Below are 21,271 nucleotides of genomic sequence, written 5' to 3'. Positions count from 1 at the left end.
GTAACCCATTTTTATAATAGCAATAAGGCACCTCGGATGTTTGTGGTATATTGCCAAAATACCAATGCTACGGGCTGTATCCAGGCACGCCGTGTTGCGAAGTGCATAAAAACAGCCCTTCGGGTCAGACTTACACCTTTTCTGTGGAGGGAATGGAATCTAAAATCTTTCTCCTCTCTCTCTCTGTCTATAGGGCATACTCCCTGGTCGACTCCAGCCAGGTGTCCACCTTCCTCATCTCCATCCTCCTCATAGTCTATGGCAGCTTCAGGTCAGTCTACCCTGTCCAACCCTCTTCCATCACAGATAGGCCAACACTGGTCACTGTGGGTCTCATCTTTATCATGTTACTTCCATTACATTGAGCGCCTATGAGCTATCCAGTCATTGTAAAACAAGTCTTTGACAATAGCAATGTGAGAGAAGCTTGATCTTATTTCAGATAGTCAACCTCTCTCCACCTTTCCCTCCATCTCTCCCCGTGCAGATCATTAAACATGGACTGTGAGAACCAGGAAAAAGATAAGGATGGTAACCCTGTCCCGAATGGGACCTTCAACAATGGCAACACAAACAACAGTGAGTCTCACATATTTGGTGAGACATAAGACATACAGAGCGTGTGTTTTTTTTTAAAATAAGTTGGAAGTCGTCATACCGTGGATTCCGTATATTTTGTAGTTGGTTGGTTTGCTGTTACACAGGCTGTAGACGCAGCACATGCAGAAATGCCTGTCTCTGCCTGTGTGATTTGTCTTTCTCAATCCCTGTGTGTTTGAGCATTCTCACTTGTGCATGTGTTGTGTGTTGTAGGTATTCAGACCATAGACTCCACACAGGCTCTGTTCCTGCCCATAGGAGCCTCCGTGTCTCTGCTCGTCATGTTCTTCTTCTTCGACTCTGTCCAGGTGGTCTTCACCATTTGCACCGCAGGTACCTGACCCGTCACGCGCCACACAGACACGCGCCTTAATGTCACAGAGCAGTTTCTTGCCCATCTTTTGTCTGAAGGCAAGCTGACATGTATTTATTTCCTTAGAACATGGCGTTATATTGATGGTGTCATATGGTGTATTGATTTAACAGAAACATTTTCTCAGCATAATTCTTATTAGGCTTGGGCAATACCCCGGTATACGGTATAAATGGTATATTTCGAAATATCGCCGGTATGGTTTTCAATATTGTTTTCGGGGGGGGGGGGCTGCGTGCTATGCCACTGCTTATAAACTATAAGTTAAGTCTAAGATGTGTCAAATTATAGCCAGCTCCGGGCTCCAGCTATGCATTTGGTTTGCTAACTTGCTAGCTAAATGGCTAGATGTCAAGATCAAGCTTCTTGGTTACAGCGGAGACATTCAAATGTTTTTAAGTAGTGCCTCTAGTGTCCACATTCAGTAATACTGTATACCCCTTTAGGGTACAGAGACTGTATGACAATCCGGATACCTACCGCCAAACTAATTCTTATGATGACAATGATTGACTCTGATAAACTGACTGAAACCAATGGAGCGAAACAAACTGTCTTGCTGCTATTTCTTTCTCGTTCTCTTATCTATCTTCCTCTATGTTGTTCCTCTTCAGTTCTTGCGACAATTGCGTTTGCGTTCCTCCTGTTGCCAATGTGCCAGTACTTGACCAGGCCCTGCTCACCACAAAACAAGTAAGGAAGCTGATAGGCTGCCATGGCCTACAACCAATAATGTGACAAGTCTTTAATTCCCCTTTTTATGTTTGACAATGTGAAGCATCTGGTCTACACTTTTGACCCTGTACATATCGACGAGGTGATGTATTTTCCAGTGAGAAGTGATTTGTGTTTTGTCCAGTGTGTATAAACCATTTCTCTCTCTCTGCCCCCCTGTAGGATCTCGTTTGGTTGCTGTGGGCGCTTCACTCTGGCTGAGCTCCTCTCCTTCTCCCTCTCTGTAATGCTGGTGCTGATCTGGGTGCTCACTGGACACTGGCTGCTCATGGACGGTATGTCAGTGTGTCATGACTGCCTTGTGTTCGTGTGTGGTGGGGGGGCGTTGTCTTGCCAATGTAAGGTTTGCATTCAGTTTCTCTCTAATCTCATGTCTCTGAGCTCCATTCCAAGTTTTTTGGCGCTGTGTGTTCGTCTGGTATTCCTGTCTCTCTCCCTCTCTCAGCGCTGTCTCTCTTCTCCCTCTCTCAGCGCTGTCTCTCTTCTCCCTCTCTCAGCGCTGTCTCTCTTCTCCCTCTCTCAGCGCTGTCTCTCTTCTCCCTCTCTCAGCGCTGTCTCTCTTCTCCCTCTCTCAGCGCTGTCTCTCTTCTCCCTCTCTCAGCGCTGTCTCTCTTCTCCCTCTCTCAGCGCTGTCTCTCTTCTCCCTCTCTCAGCGCTGTCTCTCTTCTCCCTCTCTCAGCGCTGTCTCTCTTCTCCCTCTCTCAGCGCTGTCTCTCTTCTCCCTCTCTCAGCGCTGTCTCTCTTCTCCCTCTCTCAGCGCTGTCTCTCTTCTCCCTCTCTCAGCGCTGTCTCTCTTCTCCCTCTCTCAGCGCTGTCTCTCTTCTCCCTCTCTCAGCGCTGTCTCTCTTCTCCCTCTCTCAGCGCTGTCTCTCTTCTCCCTCTCTCAGCGCTGTCTCTCTTCTCCCTCTCTCAGCGCTGTCTCTCTTCTCCCTCTCTCAGCGCTGTCTCTCTTCTCCCTCTCTCAGCGCTGTCTCTCTTCTCCCTCTCTCAGCGCTGTCTCTCTTCTCCCTCTCTCAGCGCTGTCTCTCTTCTCCCTCTCTCAGCGCTGTCTCTCTTCTCCCTCTCTCAGCGCTGTGCGTTTATGTCTGATATTCTCTCTCTCTCCTCAGCTCTGGCCATGGGGCTGTGTGTGGCCATGATAGCCTTTGTACGGCTACCCAGTCTGAAGGTGTCTTGCCTGCTGCTATCAGGGCTGCTTATCTATGACGTGTTCTGGGTAAGATGGCTGCTCCCATCTCTCCCTCCACCCAGCTGACCCAAATACAACCACTAAAACACAGGCAGGGCCATGAGTCATCAGACACCAAACACAAAGGACCCCAGCTGTAGACCATGGCTGAATCTCAAACTTAATACTTTGAGCACTCGATCACTCACCGTGTGCGTTCACGAATCAATCGAGTCCATCTCAAACTCTAGTTTGTCGAGCCATTGAGACCTCCACTGAACCCTTCGGAAACCTCTTTATCGAGTGGCATCCTCTGCTGACTCAGTGCCCTCAGCAGCAATTCCTTCCCATGAATCTCAGCACGTTACCTAATAACATTATTATTTTTGATGTTTTTGCCAAGGTCTTAGTCACACAATTTTAAATCTAGCTAAGGAGTTCAGTGCTTGAAGACGCAGTATTTATAACATTTGATAATGTGCACGAAAACCTGTCCATTCTCTTGCTAAGCCTGGGCCAGTCAGTCCATGTCAAAGCTGACCAGCTAGTGCAACACTAAGGAACATTATTTTATCACAACAAACAAGAGTTAATGAAGCAGCAACTGTCTGTTCTTCTCCGAGTCCGTGCAGTATCGCACCCACGGGGTTCAGCTGACTCAATTACAATATAGCGATTGGTGCTTTGGTAAATGAAGTATGGAATGCTAAGTATAGGTCAAGAACTTCATCAGCAAGCTGTCCAACTATCATAAATAAGTCCCATCCGAACTACACGCTGTTTACTTGTGCAGTGGTGCTTAAAAATCCTTGCCTAACATTTGCTTGAATTCCATTCCAACCCTGTTTGTTAGTGAAGCTAGCTAACATCAGACAGGCCACAACCAGCTAAATTGGCTCATGAAGTCACTTGCAACTAATATACTTGCACATATTTTGGGCATGAGTAGCTACAGAGTTTTTACAACTCTCACCATCTATCAGAGTAAGCGTGTCTGCCCATGTTTCATATTGAGTCATGCTACAAGACAAGGTCGCAGGAGACTATGCTTGCAACTGGATTTCAAATTTTGGCGGTCGTGACATTGAGTGCGTATCGTCTCAATTCTAATTTTGCCCAAAACCTGCAGACTTGAGTGATCACTATCGAACACAAGGGCCACTCCAATAAAGGGCTTAGGGGACAAATGTTTGGTTTGAGATTCGGCCACAGTCAAAGCAGCTTACTAAACATGTGAAGACCTAAGGTACAGCAAGTGCCGCTCTTTCAGGTCTCTTGTGTTTCTTGAGGTGGACAGAGCAGCACACCATAGATAGACGGATATTTCCACGCTAACAGGACAGTAGCTGTTTTTCCGCTGTACACCATGGTGGAGCCTACAATGCCATCTATCCCCTTTATCGTGGTTAGACTACATGTCAAAGACAGAACTACAAACATGGCTATTTTCCAAGGATCGCTTGAGCCACCGGAGATGACTCCTCTGTCTGCCCTGCAGGTGTTCTTCTCGGCCTACATCTTCAACAGCAACGTGATGGTGAAGGTGGCCACCCAGCCGGCTGACAACCCCTTAGACGTGCTATCCAGGAAGCTCCACCTGGGCCCTGGGATGGGCCGCGACGTACCCCGATTGTCCCTGCCGGGCAAACTGGTCTTCCCCAGGTACCACAGCCTCGCCGTGGGGAGTGGATCTATGTTTAAACCTCCAGCTGCATTCACTACAGCTGTTCTTATGAGCTCTGAAACTCGCGTTTGCATTTCCTCCCACGCTGTCCTGCTTTGTCCCCTCCTGCTGTCTCCTTATTATCCTCTTTGCATCCTGCCCTTCACTGTGTTTTGGTTGTCTGTGTTTTCCCTCCCTCTTCTCCCTATATCTCATCCCTCTCTCCCTCCAGTTCCACAGGCAGTCACTTCTCCATGCTGGGGATCGGGGACATAGTGATGCCGGGGCTGCTGCTGTGCTTCGTGCTGCGCTACGACAACTACAAGAAGCAGGCCAGCGGGGAGGCGGGGGGGCCAGGCACGCCCGGACGCATGGGGCGCGTCTCCTACTTCCACTGCACTCTCATAGGATACTTTGTGGGTAAGGACAGGGTGAGAGATGGATGCGGGGGGGACCATCGTGTAGCACGAGGCTGCCCAAATCTGTCCCTGGAGAGCTTACCCTCCAGTAGGTAACTAACCTGATTCAGCCTATTAAACAAGTTAACGGTCGACTTTGGGTGCAGAAATAACGTCTTTTAAAACTGTATAACTGATCATTTTACCATCATACCAGGTCATTTTAATATTGAAAAACAAGGATGAATAAGATATTTGGCTACAGAAGTGCCATTTGTTACTGATCTTCTGTCCAAAAACAAATCCTGTGAAATGACGTCATGACATACTGGAGGAGTTACTGGCTAGCTTAGCTAGCAAACTAGCTACGTCGGTCACAGCACGCAAGACCAGAGTAACACAACGATGAATCACCGAAGGCACAACCCATTTCTGTTTGAAAATTGAGAAAGAGGCAGAGTTAGACTTTTTTTTTTTTGTGCCCAAAGTCTACCTTTAATTATTAGAATCAGGTGTGCTAGATCAGGGTTGGAACAAACAGGACGGTAGTTCTGCAGGAACAGAGTTGGGCAGCCCTGACGTAACAGAGAACCACATTCTGACTTGTTGAACCCAGTCAGTAGAGCGTGCTATTGTCTGGTTAACTAGACTAGTGGCAATAGTCAGCCATATGACAACATATAAAGGGGGGTGACTTCATGCTTAGAGAATTAAACAACAATCGTGTCATTCTTGGCTGATTTGAATTTAGTTGTATTGTGTATGCAGTACAGGGAAGCCTCTCTGTACACAATGATGTCATATTGCTTAGTCTACCTTAAACTCCATAGTATGAGTGTTTCAGACCTGTCGCCGCTTCTTCCAGGCCTGCTGACTGCCACTGTGGCCTCCAGAATCCACCGTGCGGCTCAGCCTGCCCTGCTCTACCTGGTACCCTTCACCTTGCTGCCTCTGCTCACCATGGCCTACCTGAAGGTACATATGGGGTGGTTTCTGGAAAAGGGGGGAGCGGTGGGGGATAATGTGATGGCTTCAGTCATTTATGTAAGTTAAGAGGTCAGACAAAATAGCAGTACTGCTGGGGAATCATTTTATAGGACTCAAAGCTTGTGTAAATGTGTTTTGACTGAATGCTGACAGTCAGAAGCTATGTTTCCATTAACTTGTAAAGAATTGGGGGTTTTTGTCGACATTTAGAAAGTTGTCATAGAAAATGGATGCAATTGCCTGCTACGGTGAATTTCCAGTTAACTGTCTGCTGTGTAAATAAAAACAGCTGGATGTAATGCCATCACACACAAAAAAATAAAATAAAAATTGCAACAAAAAAAACTAGAATGTCTAATAAAGAACCAAGTGTTTCCATTTAGGCGAACTCCCACCTATCTGTCATGTCTCAGGTAGCCTACCAACGTATCGCCATGGTGAACTTGCACTCCTGTAGATCTTTAAATAATTGGATGATGGAAACTTGCATTCAGCCAACCAGAAAAGCAAGGCAAAGCAATTCAGGCTTTCTTGAAAGTCAGGACAATCCTTGTCCTGCAAAGAAATATTATTATTATTATTATTATTATAGCTGAAATAGATTCAGCAAGCAGTAGGCATTTAAGAATTAAATGTGGAGTGATTATGTCACATGCCCAGCGTACCTTTAAAATACAATTTATTTGAAAAACACTGTTTCCATCTTCATTTTCCGCAAGTTTGACGAAAAGCTGCCCCAGTGAAACGGATAAAAATGTTGACGTCTTTAGAACATGTCTCCTATAGCTGCTGCTTCCATTACACGTCACAATGCTGTGACATTTGCTTTTGTTGAATAAACCTGGGTCAATGGAAACCTGCCTAGTGACTGAGATGAACCAATGGAGGCCGTGCTTAAGTGGTAGAGGCCTAGAGGAGTAATCCTGGATCAAGGCAGATAAGACACCAGGCCAGTGACCAGAGGTAATGGATGTAGATGTTAGCCTCTAACACGGGTGTGTGTTACCGGTGGGAGAGTAGGCAAAGATGGGTGATATCTGTGGGTGGGGCTGGGCAGTATACGGTATTTTATTACATACCGGTATTCATGCACGGACCGGTTTGGGTTTTTACTTTACCTTCTATACCGATATTTGAATGTTTGGTTTGTTGAATGTGATACGCCAGGTGTAATGTACATTTTGATAGTTTTACCTCCCTACTTGAGTCATCTCGCCACTCTTTATCTCCGTGCCACTTTCCACACTGACCTAGCCATGTCCCCTGTCACTCAAGGAGCGCATTTGATGTGCCTCAACCACAAGACACTTGCGTTCAGTCTGCATGGTCAATGCAGCACATGGAACAATGTTGATGAGGACAATGCTGTTTTCACTTTGCTTCTTAATATAAATCCACTAGCGTTCTATAATGACACTATTAGTTTGTTTCTTACATCAGCAAACAGCTAGTTTGTCTTAGCAAGTTGCCCTAAATCTCGTGAGACGCTAATGTTAATAGCTAGCTAGCAAATAAATGTACTGAGTAAGAGCAAACGTAGCTAGCTAATACAGCATGATAATACCAGTGACGGTGTAGGCCTAAATCGGCATGTTTGCAACAGTATCTTCTAAATCAGATTTTTGCTTTGCATATTCATGTTAGCTACATGAAGTAGCTAAGAGAACCTGCAATCATCTCAAACAACACTGTTTTCAAAGTGCCCACTATTATATTCTAACTATAGAATTAGAATAGTCATATTTCCATGATTCCAAAAGTTTTGCTCTAATTCACAAGTCAAATCGCAATTGCAACATTTTGTTAAAAAGAAGCCCAAGATTATTTGCCCATATCCTGCAGCCCTACGTGGCAGTGTGTAAATTATCTCAATTGAGCAGTGGTGTAAATGACTTAAAATAAGTAGTACTTTAAAGTGTTTTTATTATTTACTTCACTACATTCCTAAAGAAAATACTGTACTTTTTACTCCATACATTTTCCCTGACACCTACAATTTATTCATTACATTTTGAATGCTTAGCAGGACAGAAATGGTCCAATTCACGCACTTATCGAGAGAACATCCCTGGTCATCAACTGCCTCTGATCTGGAAGACTCACTAAACACACATGCTTTGTTGATAAATGATGTCTGTGTGTTGGAGTGTGCCCCTGGCTATCCGTAAATAAAAAAACAAGCAAGTGGTGCCATCTGGTTTGCTTAATATAAGGAATTTGAAGTGATTTATACTTTTTACTTTTGATACTTAAGTATATTTAAAACCCACATACTTTTATTCAAGTTGTATTTTACTGGGTGACTCACTTTTACTTGAGTAATTTTCTATTAACTATTAACTGCAGAAATTATAAAAGTGCAGAAATTTGTTTTGGTTGAATTGAACAGTATAAAACAATCAGAATGGAGAAAGACTAATTGAAGTCACTTAGAATGTATGTGTTGCCACCCTAGGAACACTCACTACTCATAAAGCAAATGTATAACTTTTATAATTCAAAAACTAAAATACCGTCTTATTATTTTTTAATACCATGATATAATATTTTGGCTATATCACATCTTGGTGGGGATTTGTATTCGATAGTGTGGTAGTTAAAGGGAATCACTTGGGCTCCTGAGTGGCGCGGTGGTCTCAGACAATGCATCTCAGTGCAAGAGGCGTCACTGCAGTACCTGGTTCGAATTCAAGCTACATCACATCCGGCCATGATTGGGATTCCTTTAAGGTGGTGCACAATTGTTCCAGCGTTGTCCGTGTTTGGCCCGGGGTAGGCCGTCATTGTAATAAGAATTTGTTCTCAACTGACCTGCCTAGTTAAATAAAAATCTAATCCTGGTGTGTCCTACAGGGAGACTTGCGGCGCATGTGGTCAGAGCCTTTCCACACCAAGGCCAGCAGCTCCCGCTTCCTGGAGGTATGATGCACCCTGGGAACACAGCCAGCGTGGGGAGGACCGTGAGAGAAGAGGGAGAGTGTGCACTGAAGAGAGGCCTCGTCCTCATCACTCGTTCATTCTTTCCACCCATCCTCTGAGCAGCAGACCTCTCATATGGACACCAGTGTGTGGACCTCATTGCCAGACGACTCCCCTTTGCTTCCTTTTTCTTCTCATTCTTAGTCTCCCTCCTCCTCTCTCACTTCCTTCTCTTTCCTTCCCTCTCTATATTCCCTCCTTTTCTATCCTTTCCTTATTTTCCATCCCCCCCTCCCTTCCCATGACCCATTCCATTTTGCTAGGCCTCTCACGCTCTCCTTTTGCTCTTGGTCTCTCTCTCTGACTTACTGCCGTACCGCCCCTCCATCCCTTCCCATTTATGTATCTGACTGACTCTGCCGGACTCCAAGGCCAGGTCTCCCCTTATATGGATTACTGGTTGTGGGACGTGACTGGGTCTTCGTCATTACAAATCTTGTAATTATTATTCTGGAATGATTTGGTATGAACCACAGAGAGTAGGCAGAGCTGCTGCTGCCACTACGCAGGACAATGACATCAGTGCACAGGACCAGCAGCTGATGGGGGAGAAAGAGAAGGAATGGTTCATCAGTCTCCCTCCCTCTGTCTCTGCCACCCATCTCCCCCCCTGTCCCCTGAACACTTCTCTTTCCTCTACACCCTCAACCTTCCTCCCCCTCTAACAATCTCCCACCTTCTATCATTCGCTGCCCCATCACAGAAACATGTATTTTATTTAGAAAATATTTTATTCTTGGCATATACAGAAATGATGCATTATAAATTGTGAATGTGTCCCTGCTATTGATGGGGATGCATCTCTCTTTGTAAATATGTGTACACACACATTTGGGTGTCATGTTGTTTGGGTGTGTGAGTGAGAGCATAGAATGAGAGATTGTGTTATTACATTATGAAAAATTGAATAATGTTTTAGATCCAGCACAGGTACAATGACTCGACTTGTGGAGTGACAAATCTCTGACTTGGATCACAGCTTTGTTCTGGAAGGATAGTCATACTAGGGGAGGTTTCCTTGTGTACACATTTCTTCTTACGAGTAAATGAATGGACCATGGGAAACCCCTAGATAACCCTTGACATGTCATGGCTGTACCTGGAGGTGTGTGTGTGTGTGTGTGTGTGTGCGATCATAGAGCATTACCTCCATAATGTCTAATGGACCTTGAGAGAGAATCTCTACGCCCCTGAGGGATTCGGATTAATAAAGGATTGTAATCAATGGACCCTGAGATGTTCAAACTAACCCATAGCTAGTTTTTACTGTCAAAGGTTTAGTATTCCTCCCACGGTTTGAGGTGCTTGTCAGTTAGATCATAGCTTCAACGATATTGGAATTAAAGTATGTATGTGTGTGAGCGAGAAAATCAGAGGGAGAGCGAGACTTGAATGGAACATGCAGTTTGTCTTGGGTTTTCTTTACCTGTTTATTTTGTATTTTTATGTTGGTTCTCTGGCCTTGCATGTCAAGTGTACAGTGTGTGTCATTCCTCAGACTGCATCAACAGCGCAAACTCTATGCTGGCCAAAACCAAGGCACTGAGCTTTGCCAGCAAGGCTGCACAGAGGAAAGTTACATGGACAAAGGCCAGGTGTCTGGAGGACTCTGAACAGTTCTGACCCAACAGGCTAGCTGGCAGATCTGAGACTCGTTTAGCCCTGACTTCACGCTGGCTGATCATTACCTGGACATTATCTGGCTGTGGGACAGACAAACGTCAGACGGCCTAAACATCATGGACTTCATGTAACTACAAAAAAATAAACTCCCCTCTGCCTCTTTATGGACTTGGCAAAGAAAATAAAATAAAAAAACAATGCCGATCATGGTGATAAATAATTGAAGAAAAATTTGATGTTTTCATTTTTTATGGAAGATCTTTCTTTTTATCCCCTTTGTATTTTTCTTTTTTTTCTTAGTGCTGTAGGTTTAGTTCCATTTTCTACCTTTCTTTCCTCTCCTCCCTTGCAGCAGCGGGCTCTAGCTCTTTGGTGCATTGACATTACAGCTGAATGGATTCTGTATACAAGAAGTTGAATAAAGTAAGAACTGTTTAGTGAAACATGGACCTTGAGCTGAATCTAAAATATTTTGTCTTCTTAATCCCCCTCCCTGTTCCTCTCCCCCTTGTCAGGATTCTGCTGTAAATAAACATGACTCTAACTGTACGGTTCCTGTGTACGGCTGTGTTTCTACAGGCTTACGTTGGGGTCAAATCCGAGTCAGACTCATTGTTCAACTTACACTGGTATTGGTTCTGTATCAGCTACTCTGGTAGGAAGTTGAGATCTTTCGATAGATTACTTTCACACTTGCTACATTATCAGGGGATAATGTTTGATAAATTCAGCCGTACTCTGTGATGAGGCCAATGTTACTGGTAGTTTATATTCAGATTATTCTGTTTTTTTTTAATAAGGAATAGATGTTGAAATATGTTTTTATGAAATATGAGCAAAATGCAATTGTCATGGGAAGATAATATATTTCCAAAATATACCACTTGATGGCGACACTGTCCAAGTCAGATGCTTGAGGTCGGTTGAAAATGAAACGACTTGAGCAAGCCTGATATGAATAGCTTCCTCATCCACACTGCATTATGCATATGGTATTCTTCACAAAGAATTTACTTAGGATCCCACAAGATAATTCATATTAGATGCTTTTGTCCTTTATTTCTAAACCCTAAAACAATACTGATTCTTAGTTTGAACACTGCTGAAAGTGTCTGCTGATTGGTTTTAAAGCACTGTATGGTCTGTCAGTGGTTCTCAACATTTTTCGGTTACTGTACCACCTACTGAAGTTTGCTCTGCCGGGAGTACCCTTCTTGTGTATTTTACCAGTAAGCCTATGGTCTCATGAGTCTTCTCAAGTACCCCTGGTTGGGATCCACTGATCTGTATGTTGAAAGAGGTGTGTTGTTGGGCTGTCAGGTGTTTCATATGCATCCCATTATCTGAAAGGCTACCCATTTAAGAAGCTGTAAGGTACAGTATGTTACCTGTGTTTTACCCCTGGGGAACATCATTCTATGTTCTAACGATGCTTTTATACTCTGTTTTCCATGCTCTAGATGAGGTCCACCAGAGAATGTCGAAGGATTGATGGAAGCTCTAGCATGGAGCCTTTTTAGCTTCTGTGGGAAAATGGCTGCCTCTGTGTCGCACCAAAGATGCTGAGTCAGGGATTTCTATAGAGCACAGTGCGAAAGGCCACTGGACCAGCGTGCCGATGGGTTGTAAAACCGCTGAGTCACCACCTCTGGTCCGGTTACTCTTGTCTACCTAAATAGGAAAGTGGGAATTAAGATGGTGCATTTTGTCTATTCAAAATCTGTCCGCAGATGAATTTGGCCAGGATCTGAATATGCATTTGGGTGGGACCGTGAAAACATGTTGAATTACCAGGAGACACATCTATTACAGACCCCTGGCTGAAATGTCCAGCTTACTGAAACCACAACCACCCCACCTTGCCCACTTCAGACATTTATCAGAATTACTACAAAATGCCTGTCAAGAAAAAGGCTCTCACACCTAGCAAATATGGTGAGGAATTCTGTACTGTTTGAGAGGAGAGGGACCAGATTGAAATAGTTAAAGGTGGTGGTTGTAGGGGGGCAGGGAGGGAGAGGGCTTCCAGGACGTTGGAGGTTGGGAAGGGTCAGTGAGGTCAAGGCAGAGAGAGCGAAAGACCGGGGCTTTTGAATTCCCAGGGTCCGCCCCTCGTCACGTATTGGCCAGTTAGACAAATCCACCGGGGCCATGGGGATTGTAGCATGTCATCTGGAACACGGTTCGTCAAGCTAGGTGTCCTAAAATAAGTCAACCCACCATTGGAATGTAGGGTTCGGTGTGAAGAGGTCCTTAAGTCCCTTTCACATGAATCCTCATCTAACACAGGCAGGTACAAGGGCAGCCCAAGAACTAGCCAACCACTGAGTAGATTGAGACGTGATTTACTCTTGAGAGAGTAAGGTTATCTGAGACAAATCATTATTTTCTACCTGCCAAGGAGAACTGTTTTGACAATGACATCACTCATGTTAGCATATTATGGTCAAAAACAGAATGATGAAAATCCTACTTAATGAAAAATTTATGTTATATAATTACAGAATAAGCATGTTTATTATTCAGTAATAACATATTACAAAGTCTTTTGTTGGCCTTTATAACTTCTGCAAAATCAGGTAATCTAGTAAAATGGTCATTACCCAACTCCGGTAGCCTACTATCAAAGTGTGCATGCATGTGCTGGTTGTGGCCCATGCTCACACCCATGCTAATGGGAGAGGTTTCTCCCCCCTCCTCTCCCCTTCCAGGACTGTTTAAATAAGGTTTGCCTGCCCGGGTACAGGTGGATTCCCCTCTGGCCCTCTGACCCGGAGGGCATTCAGTACATAAAGTGAAGAATTCCTCTGAAGTTCAGTTAATGTGGCTGGGTTTTCATCCTTTGGACTCAAACAGTCACAGAGTGGAAAGAAAAACAACCGTGGCGTACACCAAAGAGGGGAAAAGACATATAGAGCAGCCCAAGTAAAACGCCATTCTTACGAGAAGATAGATCTCAACTATGTTGATGTATGTAATTACCAGCATGATGTCCTTCATTTGCTTTGGATGGTGGATATAAATGTGATGTGATTGGCTAAACTGAAAACAGGTTATTTTTATTTTTATGCATTTGTATTACCAGTTACTCCTATAATGATCTACTATCCTTTTGGTCAATTACACAATCAATCTAATTAACTTTTGAACATTTTAACACACTGCACAAACACTTCTCACCCATCTTCACCAGCTGAACCATGACTGCATTCCAAAGCAACACTCCCAAGCGCCTGGAGAAACTGTCAGGCTTAAGATGGAACGTCTGAGGTGTTTTCTGTGGTGCTGAGCTTCAGAACCAGTCACCGTACTGCTGGAGACGCTGTAAAAGGCAGTGCCACCCACACAGCTGGAATGTCATACATGCAGTGGATAGACCCTGTTTCTGGAGGGAGAGGGGAGCCTGTGGTAGAGACAGGGTACACAGCACACACAGGCTGGGCGCTAGAGGTGGGGTCAACTCTCTGTGTGAGAAAATATGGGGAACACTCACACCCCACCCCCACACTCACCAAAGAAACGAATCCATTAACATTTTGGGGGTTGGGAAATGATCAATGACTATCCATCAGTTGTTTACCCTTCTCCTGATGAGACAGAATCTGGAGAGAGATGGGGGATGGAGGGATGGGGGTTGGGAGAGGTTAAAGGGCAGAGGAAGAAGGGAGGTACATTTTCAGAGGAAGGGAGTTTGGAAAAAAGAAGGGAACAATAACTCCAATGTTTAAAAGGATCCTCTCAGCCCCATGACACCTCACAGTTCAGAGTTTAGAATCAAAGCATGAAAAATGTAATTTCACCAAATTTTTCAGGATTCACACTCTCCAAATATGCTATTGGAAAAGGCTATTAATTATTGGCTTGGATTTATTTTTTTTGTTCTTTGTGTGTGTGGTAAAGTACTTCAAGATGGAATTTGAACTGGTCATATATAGGACAAAGCTAAAGCTGGGTAGAGGATTTTACGCTCATTTCCCTCTATTTGTAATGCAGAAATAGCAAGGAATGTCTATCCTTAGTGTCACCAATACTTTGAAGACAGACACTTGGCTAAATTTTGCAATACAGTCTACGTTGAATCTTGAATAGCAGCATATTCAAATTAACATGTCTGAATTGTTACATTCTTAATCATATGTTTGCAATGGTTTGTTGAAACAGTAAATTGCCTAAATATTGAATATATAAATATCTATGACCAGCTTTATTCAAGATTTTCATTTGAAATATTAAAGCATTTGGGTAAATATTTAGTTTGTTTGTAAGTAAATACACCTCTGAAAACCTGTGATATAATGTTGGAAAATACTTATTTCGTTATCTTAAAATATATTTTGTTCATTCGCAAAATGTATCTTATTTTGGGAAGGATATTAATTTTAAATCAAATACAATTGCCCTTCCAAAAGCACAACTACAGTCAATTCTCTCTTGATGTTTGTTGTTTTGAGTTAAACAGTACATCAACATGTTCATGATTTCATCAAGTAAAATTCTGAAAATATTATGATTAAATTATGATTCAAATGCTTCAATCACATCAAGGAGCTTAAATGAAACTTGTATTAATGTTCATTCTTGATCACATGAATGAAATCAGTATACATGTATAACCAATGCAATTCTGTTTTTAAGAGTTGAATGAATAACTAGATGGAATAGCAATAAGCAAACAGTAAGGAATCAAATCATCTTTCTCAATTATTTGAATGTTGCCACTTTGCACAGGGAGGACAGAACATATCTAGCTTGAAAACCTAGACTGTACAAATGCATTATTGATTATATCAGTGGTATTTTTCCACAAAAGACGCATTCATTAGTTCATTTAATTATAAGTCAGATAATTATAAAAAAATCTATTATACAAATCTTTTGTTTAATGTATTTTGTATGTAATTATAAGAAGGTCAACAACACTGATAATGATAGAAAGAATAAAAATCTAATTAACAGGATACTTCTTTTTAATCATAAGACATTTTAGTATTTACATTACCACTCATAATCTTGTTATGTTTGTGCCACAAACTCAAGTCCTTGGTACAAAACTCAACAGACGAATAAACAGATGCTTATTCCTTATTGTATGAATCATTATTATAGAAGGGTTGAAGTGGACATTGTGGATACTATGAGATGATACATGAAAGTTTCCCTATTCTGTTGAGATTCTTTTTACTGTCTCAATACTCACACTCATCTCATTCTCTACCTTGCTCTTCTCTCTCCCAGAGAATCATTTATTTATTTTAGATTTTAGATTTTAGTTCCCCTTAGGAATCCATAAATGCAGTTCCGCAAATGTTTTCCCATCAATACCTCTTATTTGCTGTCCATGGCAAGTCTCTCTCAGACCAACAATAAAGTTTATCTCAGTGAGACTATAAATTACAGTTAATTGGCCGGTATCTTGTCAAATGTCATCCCCTTTCCATTCCTTTAGCTTCCCCTCTATTCTCTTTCATAGATTGATCAATTGTATATTGTAACTTATGTTCATGAAAATGTTCATGTTTTTCTATTTGGGTTCTATGTCAGTTTGCAATCTTGAACAAAATCGATAGTAGTTATAATTTGTAATGATCTCTTTGGTCTGCATTGTGCTCTGACATGGCAAGAGATAGACTGCATCCCATACTAAGCCGGGGCTTTGAAGACAAATGTCGAAGAGGGATGAATGAGGTTTGCTATCAAGACTTGCTATCAAGAAACTTGTTTGAGAGGCACCTTTCACAAACCTTTCAAAGTCCAGAGTGGGAGCATTGATCAATGTTCATGACTGTTGTCTGTTCTCTTTTTATATAGAAAACACAGTTTAATCAGACTACTTCTGATAAACTAAGGAGTGGTGATGAAGAGACTTTCTGTAGCCCACTGCTTTATAAAAAAGAGACGAGTGAGAAACAGAGGGACAGTGAGACCAAGAACTCCTCTTCTGTGGTGTTTAATGGCAGTGTGTAAACCAAGAGATAGAGAACATCACTGGCCTATAATATCTCTGTATCCCTCTGAATTCATCATGCCCCGCCTTACATCAAACATTTTTTGCCGATTGGCAGCACAATCAGATCCCTTCAGAGTGGGGTAGGGTGGGGTGGTGAAAAGTGGGCCCTCTCCCACAGGACAATACCATTATTTCAGCTCCCCTGATCAGGAATGCCAGATTTCACAGCCCACTACTCTCCTCCAGGCGTCAATCAAAGCTTTGCAAGGGTTCAGTCGCCTACTGGGACCGCCCCCACTGGTCCTCTTCACAGTTATGAACCAACCTGAGAGCTTCCAAAAATCTTTAGTCTATATTCAATTCATGAAACAGTTCAAACAGTCGTCACTACTGGAGACAACAGTCCTTATACTTAATTTAGAGTTTAAATTAGCCGAATTACATACTATTCATACACTTTTGGGTGTTTTTAAGAAGTGTCAAATGTATTATTTGCTTATTTGAGTGGCATAGCTGTGTGTACAAAAGTGTGCAGAAGTCAAGTCTCATTAGCTAAATCTGGGTAATTAGATGGGTGGAGGACTACGTCCAAATATCTACATCTCCGACTAAAATATTAATAGGTCTAACATTTTAAATATGAGGTTATTTAGTTAATCACAAATAACTGTTTATTATAAACTAGGCTACTTTATACATATCTTGAGTGGGATTGAGGTAAACATATGTCCTAAAGCCAATCATTCTATGAAAATGGTGGCTTCCTGTCTCCCACCTTAGCCACCAGGAAAAACACTTACATTTCAGATAATGACACAAAATATATGTTTTTGTTTAAATTGAAGTGTTTTATTGTTAATAAAACATATCTATGACAGTTATATTGCAAACATTTTGTAGAATACGGTCAGTACCAAGAAAATGTCTGGTCCTTCGGGTCAGGAGTTGTGGTTTAGTGACATTTTTTGAGTAAAATATATATTTTAAATGTCGTAGTACAAAGGAAAGTATCATAGTTATTTAGTGGATTACTTCAACTAAAAGATCAACTAAATATTATAAATATCAATTTCATGTCACTGGTGTTACCCTTCTATAAACATTTTAAAAGAATAATAAATAATAATAATAAAAACATTTTTTTTAAATGCAACATCCTTGCCAACTTCTTACTGGGTCAAAGGTTCATGGTGTGTCTGCACTCTCTCTTCATTTGTTAGCAATTTGATGATTAAATTGGTCATTTCAAGCGAAGCGTTAGGATGTGTCAGTTTAGAGTTAGGGGGAAAGGACATTTGATGAATATAATTTAGCAAATCACATGATTTTCTGATTAATTTACAATTTAAGAAGTGTGGTTTGAGCTACTGTAGCTGCCTACTTAAATATTCTGTATTTTCTGAAGAGTTGTTGTTACTAGTCCAGGGTTTCCCAAACTCGGTACATGGGACTCCAAGGGGTGCACGTTTTGGCTTTTTGCCCCAGCACTACACAGCTGATTCAAATAATCAATTAATAATCAATCTTTGATAATTTGAATCAGCTGTGTAGTGCTATTCCAAAACAAAAAGAAAGTTGTACTAGTCACTGGGGTTACCATCACTGGTGTTATTATAGAACAATTGGTTTTGTTTAAAGTTAATTAACTTAGTTCACAAGATTAAACATTTAGGATCTAGGTTGTGAGATGTTGGAAACCAACCAGAAAACCTGGCTTTAACCAGCAAAACAGAATGTTTACTATACTAAACAGGAAAATCTAAACATGGGCTGCTCCCTACACGGCAATGTTTTTCACCTAACAACTCCCCAAAAACGTGCTTTTTTAAATTACTAATCAAAAACATTTCTTAATATTATCATTAACCTTTTATGTCTTTGATTATATAAGCAAACTAAATAGTCAAATTATATTCTGGGAAGCCTGAATTGTCATTAAAGTATAGGTGACACCAGTGACAAAAAGGCAACACAAGCATATTTAATGTAGTACAAATATTAAAATGCAATACATTGTTAACCATTATCTGACTAAGTTTTGGTAAAAAAATAATAGTAATAATATTTTTTGGTTGAGTTGGCTGGTCAAAAAGCCTCGATCCTAATAACATCCACAAGCATAACCTTATCGTAATCATTATGGTTTAATCCTGTTATAATCCATTTAAAGGCGCGTGTGACTTTTACAGTCGAAAAGGTGGATAGAGTGTACTGAAAAGTAATGGTGATGAGAAATTTGTGAATGGAAGATAGTTAATCATGCATTCATTATAGGCTGTGGTGCTCCTTGTAGCCTATGTGACCAATCCTGGAACCGATAAAACATTGAACACCTCGAAACTAAACCAATGGCTTATCATATGGCAAAGACTAGCGCAAGAAGAAGCCAATCAGTAGAAGGCATGCAAACGAGGAATTTGCTCCGGCAGCCTCTGAATGTCAAGTAGTCAAAGATGGAGGCTGGATCTGGGAGGCCGTGCGGTTGTGCATGAAAGATTTGCTATTTTCTCTACAAGCGCGAGAGAAATGGCTTTATACTTACGCGTTTTGAAATGACGGGATGAGTTCCTAATGTTGCGGACACATAGTTGTGGTTCATAGTGGGTTTTGTCCCTATATTTTTGGTCAACTTTTCATTTTTTTTGCCTGACGGATTGATTGTGGTCCCTCCCTTGGCTAGGTATCATTTATGAATTTGGGGGGTCCTCTGTGTGAGTGGCATTGGGCGGAAATGGCGGGAGCTCAGGGCGAAACTGGCAAATTGGGAAGGGTGGAGAAGAGTGATATTTAAAAATAATTAAGGGAAGAGAACATCAAAAGAAGGGTTTATCATTTTCATGCGCATCAAGACCTTGCTTTAAAGACTGGGCAAGGAAGAGCTCCCTCTACAAGATTCGACCAGTTTGTGTTTTCCTCATTCTGGATTAATCAGGAAAAATGCATGTTTAGTCCTTAAATCAATGCACCACGTATAATTTGCTGGCTATTAGAATTGTGAGCGACATTCACGATCATGGATTGTGCATAGAGTCGATGTAGGCTATGTAACAAGTCGTCTGTGTGATAGTGAGAGAGCTGGCACGTTTGTTTTGCAGATTGTATCCATTCCTGCTACTGATAAGTATCCTTTTGACATAGAAGTTGAAAGCTCAAGAAAAAACAAAGGTTCGTTGACAAGTTTGTGTTCTTATGTTGGTATTAGGCCTATGTGAAATACCTGAATTATGTCATTGTAATCCATGGGAACTACAGAGGTAACACTGGTCTACTTTGCAATTTTACACGTAGGCTATTCGTTTTGCACATTTCCCATATTTTTTTTATTTGTCTTGTTGTAAAGTAATACCACGTTTATTATATTACAGGACCTACGGTGGTCTATTCACTAGCAGCTGTAGATGAATTTCACGAATTGAGCAAAATACTATGTTCAAAAGTTGTCGCCTGAATGGCTGACACCAATGATAGAAAAAAATATTAAAGCCTACCTAATTATCTTTTAAATAGCCTACCTCGGAGTTTTAATTTTGTTGCACAGATAATACAACAAATAGGCATAATAAAGTATTGGTTGTTGAGGTAAGATTTCAGAGTCTAAACACAAAAGTGAGCTAATTATAAATGTTCCTGATTAAGTTTCAACTATGGTTTTAAGAGTACAAAGTCTACATGAAAATGTTGCACAGTAACAAAATGTCCCCCTGTTCTCAGAATTAGAATACATTTCATTAGAACTAGTCATGATTCAGGGAAAACCCCTTTTCTCTCAGTTGTGTGAGGAACAACTTGTCTTTTTTTATGATGCATTTAAAAAATGATATAGGCACAATTAAACCTGTATAAAGTAATTAGATGATTGACAAATATTTGTGTGTTTTGTATTAAAGGGAAAGAAGTTAAAATAATTAACAGTTTAGGCCTATGTGATAATGATGCTTTCAACATCTATTTTTCTGGCAAAGGAGTTCTGGTAAAATGTAGGCCTCCCTTTAAAATATGTTTGTGTGAATTAGAGGGCAAGTAGTCTACTTGCATGTTTTTTCTGAATTGTCTCTAGAAACTACTTCTTGATAACTAATTATTTCCCTCTTAAATTGCTGCATTTCCTGAACTACTTGGTGTTAACTATCGTGACTCTCTCTAAACATTGTATATTTTGTGAGGAGTAGCCTATTCTTGTTTTTAAACTGGGTCAATTAATCTAGCAGATTAGAGTTGATCAGCCATTGCTTGTTTGATAGTGTCATGGTAGTACAGGAGGATTGGAGTAAGAAGCACTACTATCTTCTGATGAGGCTGATGGTGTCCATGTTGTCGTCCATTGCCCTTTTTCTGTTGTACTACTGGGCATTGAGATGAGCAGTGCAATATTAAAAGGGCATTGGCTGATGAAACGGAGAGCCACACCTCCCTCTATTGCCTTAACCTCTCACCCCTCTGAGTTGACAGACAATAAATATGAGGGGCCTACACATGTGGCTGTGTGTGAGGCAACAGGAACACTAAATATCAGGCTCCTTCATAACTTCTTTACAAAGATTAAACTTGTTTGTTTCTGAAGTTGAACATGTGGACCGCTGTCAGAAGATTTTAAGTCAGTGCAGCTTTATATCTTTAGATATTATTGTGCCCACATGATATGAGTCAATTGAACAGTAATTTGCAGCTATGATAATTTTACATCTGGTGTGTACAGGTATTTGTAAAATTGTTAGGTTTGAATCTATATTATGGCAACACAAGTAATGTTCAAACTATTGATGGGAAATGTGAGCTACACACGGCTGCTTATGTAAAA

The 21,271-nt window shown here is 41.4% G+C and overlaps 1 protein-coding gene across 7 annotated transcripts in view; it reads left to right on the top strand.

The window, feature by feature from the left end:
* The window catches only part of sppl3 (signal peptide peptidase 3), a 28,202-nt gene extending 17,127 nt beyond the window's left edge, over positions 1–11,075 (top strand). For 2 of the 7 annotated variants that reach the window (XM_020457497.2, XM_031802393.1), the window contains 10 exons: positions 194–271; positions 488–597; positions 814–933; positions 1,588–1,666; positions 1,871–1,983; positions 2,818–2,924; positions 4,375–4,538; positions 4,772–4,959; positions 5,803–5,912; positions 8,778–11,075. In XM_020457497.2, the coding sequence (XP_020313086.1) occupies positions 194–271; positions 488–597; positions 814–933; positions 1,588–1,666; positions 1,871–1,983; positions 2,818–2,924; positions 4,375–4,538; positions 4,772–4,959; positions 5,803–5,912; positions 8,778–8,849 (1,141 nt within the window). In that variant the 3' untranslated portion in view covers positions 8,850–11,075. Of the gene's footprint in view, positions 1–193; positions 272–487; positions 598–813; positions 934–1,587; positions 1,667–1,867; positions 1,984–2,817; positions 2,925–4,374; positions 4,539–4,771; positions 4,960–5,802; positions 5,913–8,777 lie in introns of all 7 variants that reach the window. The other 5 variants (XM_020457496.2, XM_031802392.1, XM_020457499.2 and 2 more) reach the window with 3 other exon arrangements.
* The last annotated feature ends 10,196 nt before the right edge of the window (positions 11,076–21,271 follow it).

The sequence above is a fragment of the Oncorhynchus kisutch genome, linkage group LG23, assembly GCF_002021735.2.
Source record: "Oncorhynchus kisutch isolate 150728-3 linkage group LG23, Okis_V2, whole genome shotgun sequence".
In the NCBI taxonomy this organism is placed as follows: domain Eukaryota; kingdom Metazoa; phylum Chordata; class Actinopteri; order Salmoniformes; family Salmonidae; genus Oncorhynchus; species Oncorhynchus kisutch.
The sequence above is the reverse complement of the archived record's forward strand: the minus strand, read 5'-3'. Positions and strand labels throughout refer to the sequence as shown.